This window comes from Atractosteus spatula, chromosome 6, assembly GCF_055471065.1.
Source record: "Atractosteus spatula isolate fAtrSpa1 chromosome 6, fAtrSpa1.hap1, whole genome shotgun sequence".
Classification (NCBI taxonomy): Eukaryota; Metazoa; Chordata; class Actinopteri; order Semionotiformes; family Lepisosteidae; genus Atractosteus; species Atractosteus spatula.
In genome coordinates, this window is record NC_142711.1 from 14,989,738 (window position 1) to 15,017,258 (window position 27,521).

General features: G+C 49.9%; 1 protein-coding gene across 1 annotated transcript; it reads right to left on the minus strand.

Annotated features, from left to right (window-relative positions):
• Nucleotides 1–2,303: 2,303 nt before the first annotated feature.
• On the minus strand, nucleotides 2,304–27,005 carry dtx4a (deltex 4, E3 ubiquitin ligase a). Its single transcript, XM_088919526.1, has 10 exons — nucleotides 26,955–27,005; nucleotides 26,058–26,561; nucleotides 19,376–20,333; nucleotides 10,951–11,012; nucleotides 10,377–10,538; nucleotides 8,492–8,553; nucleotides 7,936–8,091; nucleotides 7,483–7,644; nucleotides 6,634–6,723; nucleotides 2,304–5,686 (listed from the first exon to the last, which is right to left on the minus strand). Exons 2-10 carry the CDS (start codon nucleotides 26,263–26,265, stop codon nucleotides 5,459–5,461), a joined length of 2,088 nt encoding a protein of 695 aa, XP_088775652.1. The 5' UTR covers nucleotides 26,266–26,561; nucleotides 26,955–27,005; the 3' UTR covers nucleotides 2,304–5,458.
• Nucleotides 27,006–27,521: the final 516 nt, after the last annotated feature.

Below are 27,521 nucleotides of genomic sequence, written 5' to 3' on the forward strand. Positions count from 1 at the left end.
ACACACAAATTATGAAAGGGGATTTCCTGTTTTACTCTAGTTCATTAACTTCTTGATAAATCATTTGAAGTCTCCAACACAGGATAAAGACGGGAGTGAAACTGAGAGAAGACACCATTATACTTCACTTCCTCTACACCTATGCATAGGATAGGACCTTGCCCTTATTGGTCTTGGAGATCAGATTCCAGCTAAGTAATCTGAACCTTGTTATAGGGAGTTTGGCGACCTATTTGTTGCAAGGAAATTCTGTTTTCCTTTATTGTTGAATCCCCAGGCTAAAGGCGTTCTCTCCTAGTCGTTTTGTTTTTAGAATAGAGAGATTCCCATTCACTTTCGGGCATCCAGGTTAAAGGGACATTTAGCACTAGATCATGTGTTATTTGTTTAGGTTGCAGGTGACATCCCTTGTTGGCTTGTCAAGGTATTGTATAGTGTCTCAGGTTACAGGGCTAGCATTCAGTTCCTGGGTGTGTAGAAAATAGGCCTGTGACACAGATATTTTTGAATATAGCGCAACTAATGTTTTGTGTGGTTCGGTATTTAAAATTTAAGTTGTTACAATTTTATCTGTTTAGTGAAGCCTTTTCGTTACTCTTTCACCAGAGGTGTGACAGAACATAAAAGAACTTACCACTTGATGTCCTTTCCTGTCCTGCTACTTTGTGACAACACAAGAAATACACACCTGCACTGCTGAGCTCACCTGCTCAGTTCTGTGCCACATGTTGAGCTGCAGGGGTGTTACTTGCTTAGAAAAGCAGTCCTGCCCTGGTCCCGCACAGCTGCAGTCCAGCAGGTTTTAGGGTTCCCCCTAAACTGTGACCCTGAAGTCACAAAATGGGTCTTCTTAAGACCCATGAACCCATTTTGCTTGTACATATGAAGCAAGGGTGTCTGTCCCCTGAGCACGGCTCGACTGAATTAGCACAATCTGGCCAATTATGCAGAGGAAGACGAGAAAGCAAATTCCAATACCATCGAATTAATGGACTATAGTTGGCCTATTCTCACTTAATTGAGCTAATTACTGCATTAAAGCTATCAAACTCACAAACATTTGTGCTCCAAGTCATAGAAAGTTGCTGATTTCAGAATTGCTGGACTGCAGTTCTGCAGAACCAGGGCTCAACAGCTCTGCCTGACAGCAGAAACTGCTTCAGTCTGCAAAACGGGAAGCCCTTTGTTAACACCGATGAAATAAGAAGGGAGGTGCCAGCAGAAACTCCGTGAACACACAACATCACATCATGAAATTTCTAGCTTTAATTCAGTCCAAAAAAAACAATAAAAAAAGACATTAAGACACCTAAAATGGCAAGAATCTGTATATTCATCTTGATGTTGCGCTAACTCAAAACACCTAGACAACAAAAAGACACACAGAAATGTTAAGAATCGTGGGAGTCCGCGCATATATAAAATCATAGGAAATGAAATCTAAGGAGTTGAAAAACAAAATCGCGAAAGAAAAACATGACAGGAGAAATCATTATAAAACATCCGAAAAGAGATTTCGGTTACAAGTGATCTGCTCAAAAACATGGTTTTCATGTAAATTGGTATATATTTATATATATACACACACAAACACATTATGTATATACACACACGGTACAATACAGGTAATAAACCGGTCACTAACTGACCGAACATAACCAGACTGGATCGGTAGCCGGTTATTGGCAGTAACTGTCAGTACAGATAACTCAAGTCAGAGCTGCACCACACGGTTCTTCAGTATCTGGGGTGGTGGGAGCACAGCCAGGGAGGCTTAGTATTGTTAGGTGCATGGCAAAGTCGAGGGAGTGGGGGGTGGGGCATTTAAGGCTATACCACTGTTGGAGGTGGCATGCTAAGGGAGTGGCAGCTGGGGACCCGGTACCATTATGGACATGGCCACCAGCACGTACCATTTAGGAAGAGGAGATGCAGAGACCTTTTGGCTCTCTCTGGGGGAGGAGGGGTGACATGCCAGCAGGGGGGGAAGGGGTGATGGCTGGAGGGGTAACTCCATTCCTTGTACATACCGCATTATTGGCAATCCACTGGCCTTCTTAACCCCGATGCGCCATCAACATACACGGCCCAACCCAGACAGCCATCCGCCCGCCCAGTGCAGCTCTGACTTAAATAGCACGACATTCCCAACCACCTTCAAGTGCTGCCAGCACACGCATGCAGCTACACCCGCATGTGTGCATACAACCTCTTGCGCGTCCGCCGCAGTTAACCTTTACAGTAACTGCTTCGTTTCCTCTGCCCCTTCAGCACGTCCTTCTGCTTCAGAGGACCTTATCCTACAACAGGACACGCCTCGAAAGGTCTCCCCCAGCCTTTCACTTCATTGTGCTGCAAGAGACTGGCAGACAAGGGCATTATGAGGGTCCAGGGCAGGTGTGGGGATGTACTATGGAGTTACCCGGGAAGGTTTCGCGAAGGGCGCAGAGCTGTTTCAGAGCCAGATCGCAACCCGCGTGTGTGACAGAGACGCAGCTCTTTCCAGGTCACTTTGCAGGACGTGCCTGTGGGCTGTCTGACACGTCTGTTCAGCCTCCATTGGGAGTGCCTTCATTCTCAGCAGGTTCTAGCTAAGACATTCCGGCAAAATGGAATCGATTCACGTGAAGCACAGCCATGTTTATTTCCGCTACGCTATGGACAACCTGGTTGCAAGAATACATTTCTGAAAAAAAAATTTCAGACACAGGGTGTGAACATGCAGTTCTGAAACTGCATTTCAGCATCTTCCAACGTAGTGATCCGGCCTAAATCAAAGCAGATTACAGGACAGTGCTAACTTTCACCCCAAATCCACCGGATTTCTATTTCCTGACCAGCCACGGGAAATAAAGACCGGTGAGATACGCGAGATTAACAGGCAGGGTGGTGGGAGTCTGGAACAAAGTATCCAGCTCCACTGTCCTTCTGCAGGGCTGACTGCAGCACCAGCGCTGATGCAAACACGGAGGACAGACGTAGACGATGAACTTGGCTCAGACACTGGCTGCCCCACATGTGACCTGTGACTTGCTCTTCCCACAACACCTGCGTCCAGGCCAGATTCACACTGGCCACTGACAAGGTGTTCACTGCTTGACCGGAATTCGGATCGGTCTTGGAATCCGCCAGTGAGAGCTGGGGGTGTCCCTGGTAGAGCAGGTCACTGGCTCGGGATCTGGCTCTGGCTCTGCGTACCCACCCTATACAGTTTTGGCAAGAAACAGCAGCAGAAATCCAATCTTTTATAAAAATCAGGAGCGTTTCTTCGTCTCCAGGCCTGCATGACCTACAATGTCTGTTAATCTGCATGCCGACATGCACACTCACAACAGCGGCTACATCTCCTTTGTGCCTGGAGAAAATCCGCTTCACGTACCAGTACAGACTGAAGTACCTTAAACACACAACACATCACCAGACTCTCTCTCTCTCTCTCATACACACCTTCTTCCAGAAGGCAGGAAGGAAACTGAAGCATTCTCCCCTAAAGGATTCACAATCTTCAATAAGTCTGCAATTTGCTAAACAGTCCACTTAAATGATCAGCTGTAACAAGCACATAAAGTAGCTGAAGTAGTGTACAGTACTGTAGTGCAATACTATACCACATCCATTTGAGTGCTGTGGTGTTGCACTGCAATATTGCACCACTACATCAGAACGCAGGTCAGTGCTGTAGTGTGGTACTAGTGTACAGTATGGCGATGCAATATTGCATCACTGTATCAGTATGCAGGTAAGGGCTGAAAAGTACAGAATAGCACTCTGATATTCTATTAAACCACATACTATTATATCAGACCAGTACATACCACAGTAGTACTACACTAGTGAAAAGTATAGCTCTGTGGTGTACTGTTACACCAGCCTTAAGTCAGCAGTATTATGCGATATGGAAACTGTATCCTTTCATATTAGTACTTTTGAAACAGCAAGTCACTGTTGCCTTTACCGCAACTTTGTACAGTAGAAAATACAAGACTGACCGGTGATGGACTGACACACTTATGGAAACATGTTCTTTCACCTCAGTTCATCCTGACAAACGGGCAAACAAACGAGCGATCCGGAAAATCGGATGCAGAGAAAGAATAGCAATCACCAAAGACAAAGGATTTAAAAAAAGAAAAGAAAGGAATGTTCTCGTAGCCGGAGGCGCAGTACTTCAAATCGCCACCAGAGGAGGCAATACCAGTCACAGCTTCACTTTGAGAGAGTGAGGGAGGGAGGCGCATTCATGCACTTTGCCAACGTGTTCTGAGAAAAATGTTTCCTTATTGTCACAACATTTTTACAACCCGACAGCCTTCTTCTCAGGATACAAAAGCAGGAACGAACTCTGCGTAGTGATTCACGTTGTCAAAAGGGCAATGACCGAGGGAATGCAATCTACACGTGCTCACATTAGGGGGCAGTATTGCACAACTGAAACATTATTGTACCGTAAAACTCTCTACTCTGTACATATACTTACAATATGCAAAATAATGCATGCCAAATATAGCTCATTCTCAGTTTGGACTGGACATTGATACACATGCAGATGGGAATAAACTTCGGGAGAAAAATCCCTATGTACCACAGAAAATCCCTATGTACCGTCTTTCCTTTGCGTCTCTCAGCATAGTGTTAATACAATCATAAAATCTACTCAGTATTAATCTCGTCTGCTCTCTCGTGCTCAGTGCAGTGTTAATGTACCAAAGTGTTAAAGCTCTCTACACACCTCTCTTCACACCACTCACTGTCTCTTCCCAGCCTTTCCCAGTTCATCCATATGTCTCTCTCTTCCTTTCTCCACCTCACTCTACCACATTCCTTTCCAAGTAGTCAGTTAGTACTGGATTCATTCTCACATGTTTCAGCACCACCCTGGTGAACAGCTCCTACCGCTAAACTACATACCCTGTGCTCTCTCTCACAGTCTCTCAGTGCAATGATTAAGTACCATAGGGTCCAGTGTGTCTGTCCTGTATTAACCCCTCTCTCTCAGTGCAGTGTTCATGTACTGGAGTGTCCAGTCAGTGTGTCTGTACTATATTAACCCCTCTCTCTCAGTGCAGTGTTAATGTACTGTAGTGTTCAGTCAGTGTGTCTGTACTGTATTAACCCCTCTCTCTCAGTGCAGTGTTAATGTACTGGAGTGTCCAGTCAGTGTGTCTGTACTGTATTAACCCCTCTCTCTCAGTGCAGTGTTAATGTACTGGAGTGTGCAGTCAGTGTGTCTGTACTGTATTAACCCCTCTCTCTCAGTGCAGTGTTAATGTACTGGAGTGTCCAGTTAAGTCAGTATCAATGTACTACAATTTCCAGCAGAGTCACTCAGGAACTCTCTTCTAGTTTCTCTGTAAGTGCTAGTTAACATCGGATCCTGTTAGGTGATTCAGAGCTAGTGCATTGACTGCCCCCTAGTGGTCAGTGTGGGCAGTCTGTGCGCACTCCCGCCCTCTGGCCCTCAGTCTCTCAGACAGTCCTCTTCAGTGATGCCCTGCACCCTGAGCTCCTCCAGCACGTTGTCCAGGTGCCCTGGGTCGGGGAAGCCGTGGCCAGTTAGGTTCGAGCCGAACTCCGTCTTGTGGTGGACCTCGTTCCACACCACCGTGTCGCTCTCACCTGTGGTGCTGGAGGTGCCCACTGAGAACACCAGCCGCCGGTCCCAGGCCACCAGCAAGAGCCGCAACACCTGAGGAAGAGAGAAAGAAGAGGATCAATACAGACACACTGACTGGACACTCCAGTACATTAACACTGCACTGAGAGAGAGGGGTTAATACAGTACAGACACACTGACTGGACACTCCAGTACATTAACACTGCGCTGAGAGAGAGGGGTTAATACAGTCCAGACACGCTGACTGGACACTCCAGTACATTAACACTGCACTGAGAGAGAGGGGTTAATACAGTACAGACACGCTGACTGGACACTCCAGTACATTAACACTGCACTCAGAGAGAGGGGTTAATACAGTACAGACACACTGACTGGACACTCCAGTACATTAACACTGCACTGAGAGAGAGGAGTTAATACAGTACAGACACACTGACTGGACACTCCAGTACATTAACATTGCGCTGAGAGAGAGGGGTTAATACAGTACAGACACACTGACTGGACACTCCAGTACATTAACACTGCACTGAGAGAGAGGGGTTAATACAGTACAGACACGCTGACTGGACACTCCAGTACATTAACACTGCACTCAGAGAGAGGGGTTAATACAGTACAGACACACTGACTGGACACTCCAGTACATTAACACTGCACTGAGAGAGAGGAGTTAATACAGTACAGACACACTGACTGGACACTCCAGTACATTAACACTGCGCTGAGAGAGAGGGGTTAATACAGTACAGACACACTGACTGGACACTCCAGTACATTAACACTGCACTGAGAGAGAGGGGTTAATACAGTCCAGACACACTGACTGGACACTCCAGTACATTAACACTGCGCTGAGAGAGAGGGGTTAATACAGTACAGACACACTGACTGGACACTCCAGTACATTAACACTGCGCTGAGAGAGAGGGGTTAATACAGTCCAGACACACTGACTGGACACTCCAGTACCTTAACACTGCACTCAGAGAGAGGGGTTAATACAGTACAGTTACCTTGCGCCCCTTCTCACTGTCAGGGAGGTAGCAGTGTCGGGGGAATCCTCGCGCTGTGAAGGGTTTCCCAGGGTTGGGGTGCTCCGGACCCTATCAGTCAGAAGGGATTTAAAAAGGAGGTCAATTCCCTGCCTGAACACACTGGAAGAAGTGACGGGTGAAAAGTCCGATAGTCTTATTCTCATATTTCACTAAAAAGAACTGTTATCAAGCAGGCATATCACCCTGCAACTCACAACTGGCAGCCCACTGAAGCTCAGCAGGTGTGAGCCTGGCCAGTACCTGGATGGGAGACCTCCTGGGAAAAACTAAGGTTGCTGCTGGAAGAGGTGATAGTAGGGCCAGCAGGAGTTGCTCTCCCTGTGGTCTGTGTGGGACCTAATGCCACAGTATGCTGAAAAGGACACTATACTGTATAAAAAGGAGCTGTCCTTTGGATGAGACATAAAATTGAGGACCTGACTCTCTGTGGTCATTAAAAATCCCAGGGCATTTCTCAAAAAGAGTAGGGGTGTTACCCTGGTGTCCTGGCCATCTCTGAACTGGCTTCATTGCTCTGTTCTCCTCCCTACTGATAGCTGGTGTGTGGTGAGCAGAGTGGCGCATCAGCCAGGTAAGAGCTACACACTGGTGGTGGAGGAGAGTCCCCAATACCTGCAAAGTTTTTTCAGTGGAGTGTCCAGAAAAGCGCTATGTAAGTGTAAGAATTATTATTCGCAGTAGTAGTACCATCAGCTGGGAGTGCAGCCCATACAGAGTGTGGGTGTTCACGGTGTATCTAAAGGACAGTGTATCTGCTGTGTCTGACATGCAGTACAGGTCCATGTGGTGAACACAGAGCGTACACACCTGTATTCCTGGTGGAATGTTGTAGATGATGCGGATCGTGCGGCAGTCGGGATGCCCGGGCAGGGAGTGGGGAATGACATGGTATTCCATCTTGCCTGGGGGCTGTGTGCCCGTCTTCACCCCGTAAATCGTCTTACAGGTGGGGCACTGCAGACTGCCGTCCTGCGAAGGAGATGTGCGGTTGGCACCATGAAAGATGGAGTCACCCCGCCCCAGGCCAGCACCACTGTCCGACACGGGGCTCTGAGAGAACATGAAGTGCCCGCGCAGGGCCTCCATCGCAGAGTGAGAGCAAACAGAGGCGGAACTAGCCAGGTCCTGTCTTTAACTGACACATTTCCAGGTCCCACGGCCCACCTGCCCCAGTCCTGTGTGCGTTTGCATGGCTGCAGTGCATAACGGCCACATCCCAGACGAGCTGTTGGGCGGTGGACTGCACTGGGTTGTACTCACTTTGTTGCCGTTGTTGTACATGGCTACTAGACACTGCAGGTGGTAGAGATGCCCACACTTGGCCAGTCTGCCAACGGGTTCGTTCCTGGACACCCCTGCTGGTGCCCCCTTATAGCCAGAGGGGCCTCCGAGGGGCTCCATACAAATCGTGCAGTCCTGAGGGAGAGACAGACAGGGAGGTCACCCCTGACACGCTGACCAGTCACCACTGCCTCGCTGACCAGAGACAGACAGACAGACAGACAGACAGACAGACAGACAGACAGACAGACAGACAGACAGACAGACAGACAGACAGACAGACAGGGAGGTCACCCCTGACACGCTGACCAGTCACCACTGACTCGCTGACCAAAAAGAGACAGACAGACAGGGAGGGAGGTCACCACTGACACGCTGACCAGAGAGAGATAGTAAGGTGGACACACACATTGTGCACAGAGAGGGGGAAAGATGGCAAGGGGGATAAAGAGATACTGACCAGAAAGAGGGAGACAGTGAGGCAGATACAGACACAATGAGCAGAGAGGGAAGGACACGGACGACATATTCTCACCTCCTCAGGAGGGTTGCGCACTTTCTGCAGGTATTTCTTCACCACTTCCTCTGGGGTTTTACCTAAAAGAAAGAAACCCAAGAGCTTTGAACTCTCAATACCCAGCAGTTTCCTCCTATATACCACTGAACTGGACTACTGAACTGTGTTGGACTGCACTGCAGAGGAAGGGTAGAGACCACTTCCTGCTGTGCAGTTATCCAGACACTGAATATTCAGTCTTGAAACCTCCCAGGCAGTTCATCAACATGGCTGGATAAGCATCCAGAGGAAGTCTTCTACTCTCTGTATCTAAATGCCTCCCTTTCTTCAGTCTTTTGGCAGACTTTATCAAAATCTCTGATGTGATTGAAAACATAAAGGCAATCTTTGCATAGTTCGCTCAGCTGGAGACCGAAGAGATTCAGTTCCTCTATCCCGTTGGCTGTGTGTGACCAAGCCTGCCCTGTGGCGCAAGGAGGTGGCAAAAGAGAGGGGGCCATTTGACCCATCCGGCTCGTTAGGGAATCAGTCAACTAGTAGGAACTCGCCTGATTTGAAAGGCCAAGCGCATCAGGAGAAATATTAGACCTGAAAGGAAACTACTGCTGGGTCACAAAGCGACCCCAAAAAGTGGGGGAGCGCAATGTCTAGGGGAGCAATATTTAAAAAGTGAGGAACTAAACCACCCAAGTCAAATCCGGGGGATTTCCTCATGACCAGCAAGGCCCAGGGACGGCAGTGGGAGTTACACTCAGGGCCACTCAAACTGAAAATAGCAGGCAATTCCTTAAACAGAGAAGAACTGTGGGAGTGCGGACGATTCTGTACTGAGTGGCGTGTCACGTTTGCGCGCACAGAGGATTCTGGGAGTGTGGACAAGTTTGTACTGAGAGGCGTGTCACCTTTGCGCGCACAGAGGATTGTGGGAGTGCGGACAATTTGGTACTGAGTGGCGTGTCACGTTTGCGTGCACAGAGGATTCTGGGAGTGTGGACAAGTCTGTACTGAGTGGCGTGTCACCTTAGCGCACAGAGGATTGCGGGAATGCGGACGATTCTGTACTGAGCGGCGTGTCACCTTAGCGAGCACAGAGGTTTGTGGGAGTGTGGACAAGTCTGTACTGAGCGGCGTGTCACGTTTGCGCGCACAGAGGATTCTGGGAGTGTGGACAAGTTTGTACTGAGAGGCGTGTCACCTTTGCGCGCACAGAGGATTGTGGGAGTGCGGACAATTTGGTACTGAGTGGCGTGTCACGTTTGCGTGCACAGAGGATTCTGGGAGTGTGGACAAGTCTGTACTGAGTGGCGTGTCACCTTAGCGCACAGAGGATTGCGGGAATGCGGACGATTCTGTACTGAGCGGCGTGTCACCTTAGCGAGCACAGAGGTTTGTGGGAGTGTGGACAAGTCTGTACTGAGCGGCGTGTCACGTTTGCGCGCACAGAGGATTCTGGGAGTGTGGACAAGTCTGTACTAAGAGGCGTGTCACCTTTGCGCGCACAGAGGATTGTGGGAGTGCGGACAATTTGGTACTGAGTGGCGTGTCACGTTTGCGTGCACAGAGGATTCTGGGAGTGTGGACAAGTCTGAACTGAGTGGCGTGTGTCACCTTAGCGCACAGAGGATTGCGGGAATGCGGACGATTCTGTACTGAGCGGCGTGTCACCTTTGCGAGCACAGAGGTTTGTGGGAGTGTGGACAAGTCTGTACTGAGCGGCGTGTCACCTTTGCGCGCACAGAGGATTGCGGGAGTGCGGACAATTCTGTATTGAGCGGCGTGTGTCACCTTAGCGCACAGAGGATTGCGGGAGTGCGGACAATTCTGTACTGAGCGGCGTGTCACCTTTGCGCGCACAGAGGATTCTGGGAGTGTGGACAATTCGGTATTGAGCGGCGTGTGTCACCTTTGCGCGCCTGTTTCTTGGTGGTCTTGCGGCAGCAGTGGCCCAGCCCCGGGATAGGTTTGATGTCACTCTTGCTGACAGGGGGAGGGTGCAGCACCAGTTTTGGCGGGCGCGTCAGACACACGGGGAGTCCCGCCGCACTCATCAGGATACCGGTGATACCTGGGGGCCACAGAGCGCCAAGTGAGATACTGAAAAACGCTCACGCTCATAATCTGGGAAAGGCTTAGGTAAGAAGTGACAGAGATGCAGACAAAGGCTGGAAGGATGAGGTGTACTGCTGACACCTTCATATACTCACACACTACCATATTTATCACCTCCCCCCTCTCTCTCAGTGCAGTGTTAATGTACCGGAGTGTCCAGTCAGTGTGTCTGGACTGTATTAACCCCCCTCTCTCAGTGCAGTGTTAATGTACTGGAGTGTCCAGTCAGTGTGTCTGGACTGTATTAACCCCTCTCTCTCAGTGCAGTGTTAATGTACTGGAGTGTCCAGTCAGTGTGTCTGTACTGTATTAACCCCTCTCTCTCAGTGCAGTGTTAATGTACTGGAGTGTATTAATCCCTCTCTTACCTGCCAGTGCTGGGTGAACTGGACTGGAGCCATTGAGATTCTTCACTGGAACAGTGGGAACCCTGGAACAGAAAAACGTAGGTTTTAGCACTTCCTAATTCCAGGGACTGACGATTTTCAAGAGTTAAGAGGCTGAAAAGAAAACCTGTTAGATTAGTGGCAAGGTGTTAAAAGCATTCACAAATGTGCATAACACTTGTAGAATTTCCTCATTGGTGTACTTTCTCTTGTAAAGAGTACCTCTCATACACTATATAGACAACTGTGGAAGATGACGACGTAAAATAATACATATCCTCTTACATGCAATCTTGCCTAACGTGTTTATTTAACCTCGTATTCACTTATACCAGTCACATGTAATTGAACTGAACTGTGTTATAAAAGTAAAAAAGTAACCCTTTACATCAGTAACTTGTAACTGTAACAGATTATTTTATAAAATTAGGTTTTTCCAACACTGTAGATACAAATACATTCTCCTGTAGCAACCATCATTAAACTCAGACATGATTTAATTCACATGAGAGGGGTTCTTAACTAAAGATGAGATAGGAGGGAGTACTCAGACAATTAATGGCACTTTAGAATCACTTCTGTAACACCAAATCAGGAAAAACACTCTCCTAACAACACTGGCACTGCCCGGATACAGAGTTCATCTTCTTCCTTTACCTGACACAGATGAGTGATACAGACCAGAGACTTCACACAGGCGACAGTCTACATTCAACCCAAACCAATCTTCTCTTCTTTCACCAGATCAAAACTCACCGAAAGGCTTTCAGTATAGTCATCCTTCCAAAACTTCCCAAACAGTAGACAAGGTAATCAAGGAGCTAAGCAAGTCGGAAGCTGTAGTTGCTGTGGGCGCAATTCTTGTAAAGGTCTGTTAGTCCATTTTTCTCATGGAATATAGCTATAGAATCTGAGAATTTGCCTCAGTTCAGTCTCCTTCATATACAGCTCTGGACTCTTATAGAGCTAATCTGTGAGAGTCCATCTGCTCAGTGACCTCACACAGACAACACTGTAGCACCTGAGCGATTATCTCTGCGTCACTGTTCACACACACACACACACACTTCTCACGTGCCCTGTGGACACTCACAGGGTCCACACACTCCTTACACACCCTGTTAGGCTCACATCCTTCAACACACCCTACAGACACACACACACAAACTCCTTACACACTGTTAGACTCACACCCCTCAATACACCTTGCAGACACACACACAAACTTCTTACACACCCTGTTAGACTCACACCCTTCAACACACCCTGCAGACACACACACAAACTCCTTACACACCCTGTTAGACTCACACCCCTCGATACACCCTGCACACACACACACAAACTTCTTACACACCCTGTTAGACTCACACCCTTCAACACACCCTGCAGACACACACACAAACTTCTTACACACCCTGTTAGACTCACACCCCTCAATACACCCTGCAGACACACACACACACTCCTTACACACGCTATTAGACTCACACCCCTCAACACACCCTGCAGGCACACACACACACTCCTTACACACCCTGTAGAGACTCACACCCCGCAGACAGACAGACAGACACACACACACACACACCCCCTTATGTGCTCTCTGGACACACTGTATGTGGAAAATAATCAACAGATCACACACAGACTGAGCAGAATCAAACCCAGGACCCTAGAGCTGTGAGGCACTGAACCTCAAGCTGCTGGACAGAACAGCATGATGGAGTAAAATACTGTCACTGACAGTGATCCCTGACTCTGCCTTCCATGTCAAAGTTACCTACACCAACTTCCTAAAGCTTCCGCATGCATTTTGGTTATCCTATTCTCCCCCCGTTCTGGATTTTGATAAAACATAGAAATGAATGGAATAAGGCAAAATATTGACTGCCTACAAGGACTGATGAAGACTACAAGTTACAACACCTGATACAAGTGCTCAAAATCTTCATTAACAACACCAACCCATCCGACTTCTTCAGAATCAAGAGTGAAACACAAGAGGGCACAAGGAGGAACCATGTGGAAGGGAATTTAAAACCCAGAACATATGACACTTTACTTTAAGGGGAGTAGGAGAGTGGAACAAGCTGCTCAGCCATGGTGGTGAAGCAGATAGTCCGGTTTCTTTTAAGAACTGTCTGGAAGAGATCCTGGGATCTTAATGAGCCGGATGGATCAAACGGCCTCCCTCTTTCTGTGACCTGTTCTGTGCTCTGACTTCATCTAGTCAGCCAGTCCCACCTGCTAGTCAACAGTGCAGAACGGTGGGCGCTGCCTGTGTATTTCCCAGATCCGCCCACGGTGAGCAGCAATGCAGAGAGGCAGGTTGTGAGAGTTTAGTCAGGGTGATCCATGCTAATCTAGGTTTAACACACTGTCCATCTGTGCTACTGACACACTGTGCTCGGGGCAGGACCCCGAGAGAGAGAGAGAGAGAGAGAGAGAGAGAGGGGGGGGGGGGGGGGGCGTAGGGAGAGAGAAGAAGCCCAAACGCTAAGAGAGACCAAGGTACAGCACACGTGCACTCAGAAAGAGATCGTGACCCTTGACGTCAGACTGTAGCTAAGACAGACTAATGAGCAGGCTGCTCGGACATATGGCAGGCGGAAAGAGAGCCTAATCCCTCCAGCCGACGCCTCTGGAACCTCGAGTTTCCACGTGAACGGATGAGCAAGACTCCGGCCGATCCTCAGATCGGATTAGGACAGGAACGCATGGGAGAAATCAACAGGCTGCCCCCCCGCCATTCCGGGAGCCTTCACTGGGCAGAACCAATGGGCGTTCTCAGCTCTGAATGTCCCAGGAAGCAAACTGGAAAACTTTTCTCAAATGTGTGCAGTACACTCTTGCATGTTCGCAGTATCCAGTATAGAGACACTGTGGGTGATAGAAACTCAACACCATAAGACAGCTGCACACTTACCACATCTGCTTTTCTAAAGTAATGTTACAGTTACAGCTGTAAGGGGTTACATCAAAAATGAATCCATTACTGTTACAGGTAACACCTTTCAAACGTGTACGGTAACACTTTTCAAAAAACTCTTACAAAACTGCGTTCAAGAGGTAATGCACTGCATCATGTAGAAAAATGACATGTATTTTCAAGAATTTAGATTTAAAAGATAAAATATACCTAAATTTGTGTTAAACATGTTTTCTGGATGTTTAAAAAGTAAATTATATTCTTGGATAAATCTTTGATTACCCTGCTCTGAGGTGTTCCCGGAAACAGTTAACCAGTCTTTTTCCTCCAGAGTCCAGAGAAAAGCAATCAGATACATTCAGGCACTGAAGGGAATGAACTGCACTGACAGGCTGAAGGAACCGAGTCCCTTCTGTCTTGAACAGCATAGAGGAGGAAGAGACCTGATACAAGTTTTCAAAATCTTTAAAATTATCGACAAAGTCAATCCACAGGTCTTATTATAATTTAAACTGTGAAATAAAAAAAACAGGGCACAAGAGGGACCTATATGGAAGTCATTTTAAACTGCAAATGGGAGATATTTCTTTACACAAAGGGTGGCAGGAGAGTGGAACAAGCTACCTAGAGATGTTGGAACTAATACCCTGGATTTTTTCAAGAAACAGCTGGATGAGATGCTGGGATCAGTTAGCTACCAAACGAACTACATGGCCTTCTCTGAATTGTGACCCATCTTGTGTTCTTCATGGCGGGTTCTCTAGTCTTACTATGTCAAGGCAGCTGCAAGTAACAGATCTATAGAAGGATGGAAATCAAACAATGGGAAAGTCTGGTTTGCAAAGAGTAGGACATGCAAAAACATCTGCTCACAAACACAGGGATGCAAAAACAAAATATCTTAAGAGCCATTCTAAATCAAGCATTGCCTAAATCAGAATCAACTTTTGTGGTGCCTCTGTGGCTCAGGATCTGCGCCTGTGGCTGGAAGGTTGCCAGTTCGCATCCCGTGGCTGGCAGAGGAATCCTACTCCGTTGGGCCCCTGAGCAAGGCCCTTCACCCCAGCTGCTCCAGGGGCGCCGTATAAATGGCTGACCCTGCGCTCTGACCCCAAGCTTCTCTCCCTGTCTGTGTGTCTCATGGAGAGCAAGCTGGGGTCTGTGAAAAGACACATTACTAATACAAGAATTTGTATATGGCCAATAAAGGGATCTTATCTTACTTGCCAAGTACATTTTGTGGTCAAAGAACTTATTTTGGTGTAGCTGGTGCTGCACAAGCTACACACAAACAAGACAACAGACATTACTAAGAGAGTGCTCACTGAACTAGGAATTCAGGTTAAGCAAAAAGACAGCCCTAGGAAAGAAGCTTTCAAATACTGGGTGGTTCTGGTTTTAAAAAACCAGTAGCGTTTTCCTGAGGGAAGGATATAAAACAGGTGGTAACCTGGGTAAGAAGGGTGATCCGCAATCATTCCAGCCAACTTCTTTGCTCTGGAATCGCACTTAACGAGGCACGACATTAGCAAAATTGAAATCTCAGAAAGCTTTTATGTTCTTCCAGAATGTCTTTTTTTTTTTTAAGCACCCTCACGAGACTCCACTGATGAACGCTGGCAAAGCCCAGCCAGAAGTGGGTTACAGTGCCCTCTAGTGGGAGGTTCTGGGCATGGCAGAGGCAGTCCTATCTATGTCCGCTGCCTTCCAACACACTCACGCAAGCACAACCTTTCCGGAACCTGGAACTAATCACAACGTATGGGAAATTAGACTTGGAAACCATCACCCAATCCTATCACGGCTGTTCAGTTGTGCCTTTTCTCTGTAACTCATATACGATCTCTTACTGTTCAATCTGACTTTTAATATATTCATCGCTTCTTGTTTTAGTAACTCTGTCAAAGCCAGCGGGGGCACAATTTCTCTGAATGGCAACAGCACTCTGACAGGAAACAGCGACAGTTTTCATTTTGGGGCACAACTGGAGTTTTACAAATCACACACCATTAGTGCAGTAAACCGATGCTCATTATTAAAACGGAACAAAATATCACCATCGCCTTTAAAAACCACTAATCCAACTCAGGGTCAGGGTGGGCCAGAGTCTATCCCAGGAAGCACTGGGCGCAAGGCAGGATACACCCTGGATCGGACACCAGTTCACCTCAGGGCTCACAGACACATTTTTCCCAGAAACCAATTAAGCTACCAATATGCTTTTGGGCTGTGCGAGGAAACCAGAGCACCTGTAGGAACCTAGGTGAGCAAAGGGAGAACATACAAACTCCACGCAGATAGCATCCCAGGTCTGGAATTGAACCCAGGGCCAAATTCAGCTCGGGCTCCAGACACATTTAGACTGGGTCTAAATCTCTCTCCTCCTGTTCGCGACTGAACTGTACCTTCGTCCACTTCTCCACTGCACACAAGACAGTGACCTTTGAAAGTACACAATCTCATCTCGGCCGGCAACTATTAAATTCACACGGTGACGTTTCCTTTTCCAAAACAGTTTGGATAGAAGGGACCACTACCATTACACATCACAGGCAGAGGGCATTCAGGATATTGCACATGCGTGGATAGAGAAGCGTACTTGAAACGGAGAACAGTAGACACTTATTTACACAGAGGGTAGCTGGAGTGTGGAACAAGCTGCTCCGCCATGTTGTGGAAGTCGATAGCCTAATTTATTAAATCGACTGGACGAGATCCTGATTAATTAGCCGAACAGGCCAGATGGGCTGAGTTGCCTACTCTCTCTATGTTCTTATCACGTACGTTTCTCCGTCTTTCTTTTCAGATGAATTTTCTGTACGTCTGCGTGATTGCCGCTGTCTTTTGCTTTCTTTCCATACAGCTAATCCTGAAGGCGTGCGTGAACGCACAGCGTGCTCTCTCTCTCTCTCAGCAGCTCATCGGTCTGTGTGGCTCTGTCAATATTTGTCTGAGCCCTTCTCTTTTGTCACCAGGTGCCTGTGAAAATTTTCTTCCTTTCTTCGTGCACGTCTGGCTGGCTGGCTTGGATCTGCAAAGAGTAGGCCGTTCCATCACGAATGCCGACACACATGGGGCCCCCTCTCGAATTATTATTGTGCCTCCTTTGGTCCCAGTGTCTTTGTCTTGCTAAAGGCTTCATTGTGTTGCAAATGCAGACTAGGCCCTGTTGCCGGGACGATAGGCCTGGCCTCTCCTGCTCCCCCTACCCTCTCTGCAGCTGTGAGCCCCCCCCCCCCCCACCCGTACTCTAAAGGTTGCCAAGGAAACGAGGCCTGCACAATAACTCACAGAAGGCCTCAGTCTTGAAGGCTGGGAACTGGGTGTGAGAGACATGCTAAGGCTGAGGGAGTGACTGGGGGGAGGGTGGGCAGGAGCACACGCAGAAACTGCTGACCCCGACTAACCCCCCCCCCCCATCACTCTGTCAAAACAGGCCTGGGCTGTTTTGGTTCTGAGGTACTGTGAAAACTGCTCTTTTTTTGGACAAGAGCACGCATCACACAGCCAAACAGGAGTTGGGTCCCTGTACGCATCTCAGTCACAGCCAAGGAGCTTTTCATCTGTGTCTCTGTGGCCTGTGATTTATGAGCTTTATTTCTAAAGGGGCCCAGACCCATTAATCCCTCAGCGATTTGTTTATTATGCTTAAACGTGGATGGTGACCTCACACAGTCACACAGGCGGATATGGAGACACAGACTCACACACAGAGGGACAGATGGACAAAGGAAGGGAGAGAGATGCATAAAGTCGCACATAGAGGCAGACAAATGGATGAAGGGACAGAGACAGACAGACATGGAAGGTGACCTCACTATCACACAGATGGACACAGAGACAGAGGAAGGGACAAGGTCACACACAGTCTACATATGCAGTATTTTTGTTTCAGCCATTCTCAAGTCAAGGAAAACTTCTCAGAGTTCTGGCCTATCCTGTTCTATTTTCTAAAGAAACAGTTGGAAAACTTTTCTGGCTAGAGCACCCCCGCCCAGTCGAGATCGTGTGCGCGCGCCCCCGTCCCCGCCCAGTCGAGATCCTGTGCGCGCGCGCGCGCGCGCCCCCGTCCCCGCGCGGAGCGCCCCGCCCAGTCGAGATCGTGTGCGCGCGCCCCCGTCCCCGCCCAGTCGAGATCGTGTGCGCGCGCCCCCGTCCCCGCGCGGAGCGCCCCGCCCAGTCGAGATCGTGTGCGCGCGCCCCCGTCCCCGCCCAGTCGAGATCCTGTGCGCGCGCGCGCCCCCGTCCCCGCGCGGAGCGCCCCGCCCAGTCGAGATCCTGTGCGCGCGCCCCCGTCCCCGCGCGGAGCACCCCGTCCAGTCGAGATCCTGTGCGCGCGCCCCCGTCCCCGCGCGGAGCGCCCCGCCCAGTCGAGATCCTGTGCGTGCGCCCCCGTCCCCGCGCGGAGCACCCCGTCCAGTCGAGATCGTGTGCGCGCGCCCCCGTCCCCGCGCGGAGCGCCCCGTCCAGTCGAGATCGTGTGCGCGCGCCCCCGTCCCCGCGAGGAGAGCCTGGTCCAGTCGAGAGCGCACGCCCCGTCCCCGCGCGGAGAGCCCAGTCCATTCGAGATCGTGTGCGCACGCCCCCGTCCCCACGCGGAGAGCCCGGTCCAGTCGAGAGCGCGCGCCCCCGTCCCCGCGCGGAGAGCCCGGTCCAGTCGAGAGCGCACGCCCCCATCCCCGCGCGGAGAGCCCGGTCCAGTCGAGAGCGCACGCCCCCATCCCCGCGCGGAGAGCCCGGTCCAGTCGAGAGCGCGCGCCCCCGTCCCCGCGCGGAGAGCCCGGTCCAGTCGAGAGCGCACGCCCCCATCCCCGCGCGGAGAGCCCGGTCCAGTCGAGAGCGCGCGCCCCCGTCCCCGCGAGGAGAGCCTGGTCCAGTCGAGAGCGCGCGCCCCCGTCCCCGCGAGGAGAGCCCCCTTCTGCCACACACACCCAGAGCTGCTCTCCTCATTCCAGGTTAGGATTTGAACGTTACCCAAAGGAACAACATGGGAAATATGCTGAATGAAATCATCACTTCCTCGTAACTTGCCTCCACAGTTAAACAACTGCGGGGATTAAGCATGGTTTTCTTTCATGTTATGTTCAACTTATGCAATCAATTTCTACACTGATTATAGCATGTATGGAAGAGGTTCCATAGGTGTAAGAGCAGTGGCCTTAGAAACCAGGGGCTGCAGGTTCAAATCCTGCTAGGGCTTTAGTGTGTGTTTCAATACACCAGATGGCAAACCACTCTATTCTCATTTATAAACTGTCTCGTGTTCTTCATTAGATCAGGTTACTGGAAGAAATGGAACAAATGACCTTTTACCAGGTGACCTTTTCAGTTTCATCTTAAGAGTGCTAATTAATAAGCAAGGTGTGGCAGCTGTTCTGCAGTCCTAGTTTGACAATTCTCCACAATTCTGCAGCACACAGCACCGTAATTACTGCACGGAATTAAAACCACAGGTAACAGTTTCATCAGACTCACCCCGAGGCGATGAGGGCTCGAGACTGCGCCATGGCGATGCGCTGCAGGGCTGGGCGGCTCAGTCCCGCCAGGCTGGAGCGGGGCGGCAGAGGGGCTGCGCACGCTGAGGCAGGGGGCGGTGGCGGCGGCGCTGGGGGGGGCGGAGGGAGGGGGAGCAGGGGCGAGGAGGAAGAGGAGGAAGCAGCAGCGGCAGGAGGGTGGGTAGAGGAAGCAGACAGGGGAGGGGGAGGGGGAGGGGGCAGAGGGGGAGGCGGAGGGAGACCAGCCCGAGACGGGAGGGTGGCAGAGGCAGAGATGTTGAGGACGTTGGTGGCAGCGGTGGGATTGACAGAGCTGGATGAACGGGAGAAGGAATGGGGGAGCGTGTTGGCACTGAGAGCGTAATTCCCCGACTTGGGGCTGGGGGGCTTGTTTTGGGGAGGCTTGCGCACCTGTGCGCCCAGCGTGTGAGCCAAAGCATTGGCCTTAACACTCAGCACAAGCATGCACTGCTGACACCCACAGGCCTGGGGCACAGGGGCCAAGGCGGAGGCAAGAGTGCCAGTGGAAAAGGCACTAGCGCCAGCAATACTACCACCCCCGCCACCACTGCTCACACCCCCGAGCCCCCCAGCACTGCCTCCACCCCCCCCAGCCTGCGCCACGCCCCAGGCCGCAGTCTTGGGGAGCGGCCCCGAGACCAAGGGGTACGCGAGATCTGATCGGCGCTGGATCCGCCGCCGGCGCTGGGTCTGCCGGTTGATCTGGGTCATGCTCTGAAAGTCGATCAGGTAGCAGAAGCCCAGGGAAGACAAGTCCAGCCACGGCTGCTGGCGGTCCCGCGCGGCCTGGATGGCGATGCCCACTTCCATGTCGTAGGGAGTCCAGGAGCCTGCATCGTTCTCCCACTCCCACACCCACCCATGACCTGGAGCAGAAGAGGGCTCGTAGAAACTGCGGCGCACTGGACGGAGAGTACCTGACAGAGAGAGGCACAGTAATTAGGAATTTTAGAGAGAGAGAGGGGTTAATACAGTACAGATACACTGACTGGACACTCCAGTACATCAACACTGCACTGAGAGAGAGGGGTTAATACAGTACAGACACACTGACTGGACACTCCAGTACATCAACACTGCACTGAGAGAGAGGGGTTAATACAGTCCAGACACACTGACTGGACACTCCAGTACATTAACACTGCACTCAGAGAGAGGGGTTAATACAGTACAGACACACTGACTGGACACTCCAGTACATTAACACTGCACTCAGAGAGAGGGGTTAATACAGTCCAGACACACTGACTGGACACTCCAGTACATTAACACTGCACTGAGAGAGAGGGGTTAATACAGTACAGACACACTGACTGGACACTCCAGTACATTAACACTGCACTCAGAGAGAGGGGTTAATACAGTCCAGACACACTGACTGGACACTCCAGTACATTAACACTGCACTAAAGAGAGAGAAAGATTAATACAAGCAGTGGATTAACACTACGTCTAAAAGAGAGAGTGTTAATACATTCGTAGATGAATTTGTTACTTGTGAATAAAACTATTAGAAACTGAATGCCTCTAAAACCAGAGACAAGATAATTGATTTCAGAAACCAAACTCAGACCCCAATTCAAACCAGCATCAGGCGTGAGTCAGTTGTGATAGTAGATAAATTAAGTATTTGGGGATTGCAGATATGGGACTGCAAGTTAACTTTTGAGGCAAATATTGATTTTATTTTAAAAATAGATTGATTTTAAAATTGATTTTATTTTTTGTTTTAAAGGGCGACTGTTTATTTAATTTAATTTTTCAGTTTCATTGTTGATCACATTTTGTCAATATATTACTGAATCTGTTCTAACTTTTAGCCTGATTTGCTGATTGGGGAATCTGATTCTGAGGAATAAGTGCAACAGGAGAGTAAAGTCACGCTATGTAAGAAAGTCATTAGGGCCGAAAGATCAGCACCATCTCACATCTATCAGTTACAAGCTCTGCGTAAAGTACAATTCATTCTAGAGGACTCTTCACAACCTTTGATTAATGAAGTCCAATTACTCCCCTCAGAACGCAAATACAGATTTCCCAATTTCAAAACAAATAGGTTTAAGTTCTCATTTGTACCTGGGGACATAACGTTGCTTAACAAATGATTGATTTGTGTGTGTACATGCCTATTGTTTACCTCTTGAGAATAATAAAGGCTCTTTGTCAGTACAGACACTGAATGGAGACTACAGTTCACTGCAATGAGACTGAGAGATGACCTAATAAAGCCTGAAGGGCTGAATTAGGCCAATATTCACTGCTAATCAATAGACAGAAAAACTGTAAACATAAAAAATAAATCACCTGAACTGCTACCACCACAAGGCCCTGTTGAGTCCAGAGAAGATCCCCTTCAGCACACTACACACTATCCAACCCTCAGCACAGCAAAATAAAAACAGGACGAATCAAAGTCAACCAGACCATGCCACAAGCCAAACAAGACTACTTGACACATACACAAGCTGGAAAGCTACAGGACCCTAGAAAGACAAACAGTAGCTGGGTATTTGACCAGGGTAAGAGACAGCAAGAAGAAACACATCATGATGAGGTACAGCCTCAGTGACCACAGCCTGTGCTCCTACTGCCAGCCGGGAGAAGCAGAGACAGAGATGCACTTACAAAGCAGCAGAAAGAAATAGTTTGGGATTAAACGAACATTCTTCCCTAAAATAACATCTAATCCCAGTATTCCCACACCTGCCAGAATCAGATAATCTTGCAGTCCTACTGGGGGAAGAAACTCAATCGAGCTGCAGTCCAATATCTGTTATCACAGCCTGAGGTACAGAGAATAAGCCTGTCTCAAGGTTTTATGTGATGTATGTACATGCCCAATGATGTTTGTACTGTAAATGACGGTAAATGTTGTATTAATTGCATCATCTTTGGCAAAACAGTCATTTATTTGGTCTGCCAATAAAGCTCTTGAATTTGAACCTGAATTAATACAGACACTGCACTGAGAGAGAGAAGAGTTAATACAGTACAGACACACTGACTGGACACTCCAGTACATTAACACTGCACTGAGAGAGAGGGGTTAATACAGTACAGACACACTGACTGGACACTCCAGTACATTAACACTGCACTGAGAGAGAGGGGTTAATACAGTACAGACACACTGACTGGACACTCCAGTACATTAACACTGCACTGAGAGAGAGGGGTTAATACAGTACAGACACACTGACTGGACACTCCAGTACATTAACACTGCACTGAGAGAGAGGGGTTAATACAGTACAGACATACTGACTGGACACTCCAGTACATTAACACTGCACTGAGAGAGAGGGGGTAATACAGTAGATCTGTAAAGGGAAGACAATGAAGAAAACATCTCCTGGACTGTGGAGACTCATCTAAATCAGGGGTCACATAGCACCCCTTCCCAGCCCCTCTGTCCTCTCTCCCTCCCCCATTCCCTCTCCTCTCTCAGGCTGTGATTGTTCACTCCGCAGCCCCCAGGGCCCCCCCAGCAGCCTGGGAAAATACGCCGAAGAAAGGAGAAGGAGAGAGAGAGAGAGAGCAACAGCCTTTCAGTCAGGAGAGCGATGAATAAGGTCAGAGAGAAAGAAGAAGAGGGGTGCACGCGACCCACATACTAGCGCAGCAAGTGGTGTTCCAGGACAGAGAGAGGGGTGGAAGTTGGGGATAGAGACGAACAAAGGGGGAGGGGGCGTCCCGAGTTGGGTCGTGACCTTTTCTTCTTCCAAACATCTCCATTCTCCCCCTTCCCCGTGCAAAGGGACGGACAGAGATGTTGGGGCGTCCGAGAGTGAACGGAGAGAAACGAACATTCCTGAACATAAAATCGGTCATGAACGCAACCCACCCTGCTTCGCTGTTAGTAGAAGACTGGTCTGGCGTCCTGAAAGAGATCGGGACAGCCCCCAGTTGGAATAAGTCTCCTGTGGGCCTGGGCCAAGCAAGGTAAAAGCCCCAATCAGCCCTTTACACTGTGGTCCCAGCATGCCGGCCCTAGCACGAGGGTCCGGGCTGAGGAACTCTGGGAAGGCTCAGTCTGCAGACAAAGGGCCCTCCAAGCCTGCCCCCCCCCCCCCCGAGTCTCCCCCCGACCCCGGGCTGCCGGGTCACCTGCGAGTCTGGGAATGTGGCTGACGTCGCAGAGGCAGCTGGGACACCGCGGCTCGCGGACAACGGCACAGGCCTGACATCTTAATGCCGGTCAAGGCTGCTCTGCCTCTCCCCTGTCCACCCCCGTTAGCAGCCAGCAGCGCATTAATAACAGGAGCCGTGAGAACCCGGCACGGACAATGGAGACCTCAACATCTGCTCAGCACGCCTCACAATAGATCTCCAAGCAGCCTAACCCTTCTCCCTCTGCCGTTCCCTCCTCTTCCTCACATTATCTTGGAACACCAGTGTGCCACTTAGTCCAGATGAAGAAACCTTGAAGCACTGGGAAAGCAGGGCAGCTTAAGAAGTATTTATTGCACCTAATAAGTTAGCGGGTGTTTTTCTTAAAGAACCTTTGTTCTCCTCTTGAGTGCAGTGCCTTCTGGGGGAATTCTTCAGAGATGTCATGGGACTGTGAAATTGCATCTGCAATGAGCAAACACAGCTGATGTCTGCTTTGGTCCTGGTTTGTTATCCGAATAGTTCTCCCTTTCAGCTTCAATTCCAAGTAACAGGGTTGGGACACACAGTCATGCTCATTTCCTGTAAACCAGAATCATAATGCTGCCAAAGCCTTCAAGGCATTGAAGTAGGTAACCTATTGAATCTGTTTAGAAAAGGCGTCAACAGTGACTGGGCAGCTTGTGCCAGACGTCCAGAACTCTGTGTACGAAGGTGCCTCCTGTTCTTAGTTTTTAACTGTACTTCCAAGTGGGTTTTGACCCATGTCCTCTGGAAACTTTGGGTTATTGACTGCATTTAAAATCTTACTTGCACAAAAGTTGTGGAACAAGCCAATAACCTAGCTTCTTTCAATAGTTCCTCTTGGACAGCATGTTCTGTCCAAACTACGATTTGGACAGGAGCCACTTTTTTACACAAAGGGTGGTGGGAGTGTGGAACAAGCTACCCAGCCACGTTTTTGATACCCTCAATAAACAGCTGGAAGAAATCTCTGATCAAGTAACTACTAACTTCCAAAAGGACTAGGTAGGTCTCCTCTCTTGTAATCTCTTGAGTTCTCTTTAATTACTCAACTATTTTGTGATAAGTGGAGGTGAATATCAGGTTATATTCGATAATGAGAAGATTATATTATATTAAGACATTTAAAATAATTCTTTACATTGGAATGTGGGCCTACAGAAAACTAAAATTGTACCCTTCTTTTATCCGTTTTTGTTCCAAATCATTCTCTCTGCTTTTGTAATGATGCTAGTGACAAACTACAGCTGCCAACAGGACTCTACAGTAACAGGAAAGGAATGTCTCCATTATCCAGATCTAAGCAACAGCTGTCTTGAAATACCAGCTCTTAACTCCAAAAGCACCAACATCTTTATAGGCACACTCGGGTCTCCCTGCCCCCAAAACTTCAGGATGACACCATCACAACCTCAACACTGGAGAAAAGACTAGGTCAAAGTGACATTCCATCAGCAGCAGCTCAGGTTCTCTAGGGAAAAGGTCTCAGTTTAACTACTTCAGTACAGTTCCCAATAACATTTTATAGTGCAGCAGTGCTCTGCCGAACTGTGACCTCAGTCCCAAAGCACTTGAAACCAATCCAGGAGTTACCAGTGGCAGGCCCTGCCCAAAAGCCCAGACCAGATGTCGGAACTCAAGCAGAGCCATGAGAACCTAAAAGCCCCAGCAAGATTTCAAACAAGAGGAGATCATTTGACCCATTTTTTTTTTAATTGACTGAATGTTTGTAATCTATGGATCCCAATGTGTATGAATAAGAGATTCCACTTAACCTTACGCACAGAGGCTCTGAACCCCTGACAATAGACAGCGTTGCTTGGCAACAGCCCCGGGGCACGTCCAGGGGCAAATCAAGTGCCTTCAGTCCACCTCGCAGCGTGGACGCCTGGGCCCCGAGGCACCACTTGCGCTGGTCACCCCAACATAATAAAGACAAGCGCGTGCTTGCAAGCGCAGATTAGGGGAATATTACAATTTCACGTGCATGGGGGTCACGTCGGTCAGTTTTGGGAAAACTCATTGAGAGCACGGAGGTCTGGCAAACCCATCGCGCAAGACGATCGCTTCCGCGTCTGGCTCGTCTCTAGCTCCCCAATTAGTTATCCAGATGTCGAAAAGGACAGTCCGACAGGCGCACGACACGTCAAGGGACAGACAGGACCTACCCAGACCGCACTACAGGGAGATTAATGGAACCTGGTATACGGACAGAGGGACAATATCAGTCAGACGTCAACACGTACAATATGTGTTTGCACAGATTTGCAATCGCAGAGACGCGAATGGAGCGTACAGGGCGCTCATCAGACACAAAAGGCAGAAATGGACTCGGATACCGACATGGAGTTTCGTAAACAGGGTATTGACTCAGATATTCGTGCCGAACGAGAGAACAGCGGTCTGATATCCAGACAGGTGCCCAGACACACGCGACAGAACGATGCGACCCGGTACGGGTTTTGTGTTTTAATAAAACCCTCTCTCTCTGGAAAACATGTCCTTACCCGTGTCCTGGCGGAACTGGTGCATGGAGTGCAGGTCGATGATGTACGGGGAGAGCTTGGTGTCCACCTGGCCCAGCACCACGCTGCCGCCCCGGGGGTTGGCGCGGATCACCGCCTCGATGTGGTGCGACACGGCCGGGCTGTAAGGCCGCCATCGCCCGTGCTCGTTCAGCCATTCCCAGACCACCACCGCCGAGGCGAGCAGCATCGCTCCGGCCGGGAGAGGCGTCTCTGTAGCCTGACGGGCTGGCTCGGACAGGAGGGGGGCAGCGCCAGACACCGCGGAGGAAGATGAGGAGGAGGAGGAGGAGGTGGGGGGGGGGAGCTGCCGTTTGGTTCTGGCCCGAGTCTGCGTCTGAATATACAGCCCCCGGAGCCCGATCCGATCCCAGAAAACCCCCAGATGTTTCAGTAAATCATCGTCGCCGCTCAAGTCCGCAGAGCGACGCGGCTGCGCCTCTACACGCAAGGAGGGCAGTGGAGAGGCTGCCCACTTTAAAGATCCTGCAGGAGAAGACGCCGAGAATAAAACAGCAAGCCTGTAATAAAAACAGGTGTCCGTGTGTGTCCGGACGCGTTAAGGCTCTGTTTCATTGGTCCCCGCTGTTGTTATGACCGGGCCCACCAGTACCGTTCTTGGTGGCAGTAAGCAGGGCTACTGGGGTCCATCGGCTCGAGGCTCGGTTATTGGGGAGACCTGGGCCCCGCTGCAAGCACGGTGTCCATTTCAGGCGGGGTTCGCGGTGCACGAAGGAGAGACGCGGTGACACATCCACGCTCCTGCCTGACTCACCGGGGAACCGGTTCGGCTAGCAGCGCGGCGCCTGGGGGGTGGGTTCCCAGCTCCGACCCGGCGCTCCGCGGCTCGGTTCCGGTTTGCGAAAGCAGCTCACTCACGTCCAGCGGCGACCGAGCCCTCACGCTTCTGCCCCGGGCTGGGGTACTCCTCCTCCGGCAGGCGCACTCCTTAGACCCCCTCTTTCGGGGACACGGAGTCGCGCACGAGACGGGCTCGCGGTGGTGCGCCTGTCACGTGACGGGGCGCCCGCTGCTACGATTTACTGGAGACGAGAGACACAAACTCGGGGAGGCCGGGCTCGGCTAGGGACATGTGCGAGCCTACCCCCACCGCAATACCGGGTATTCTTCCTCACACGCTCCGTGCGTCAACCGTGAGAGAATTTCTCCACTATTTCGGTTTTCCTTCCGCTAAACATGCAACAGTTTGTAGCTCCGAGTCCCAGGGCGACGGTCCGTGCATCAGGGGGTTCAGTGTACAATCCGCCCCGGAGAAAAAAAAAACACGCTCCCTTTTTTTTTTTGGTAGCAGCTGGAGCCGAAGAGCCCGGGTTTCCGCGCACCCGGAGAGCAGCCAGTGCGTCCCACAGCAAGGGCGACTGTCGAGTCCGGAATCACGAGCTAGCAGTGTCCGATAGGAACTTACTGGTGTGGGCTTTTCAGTGC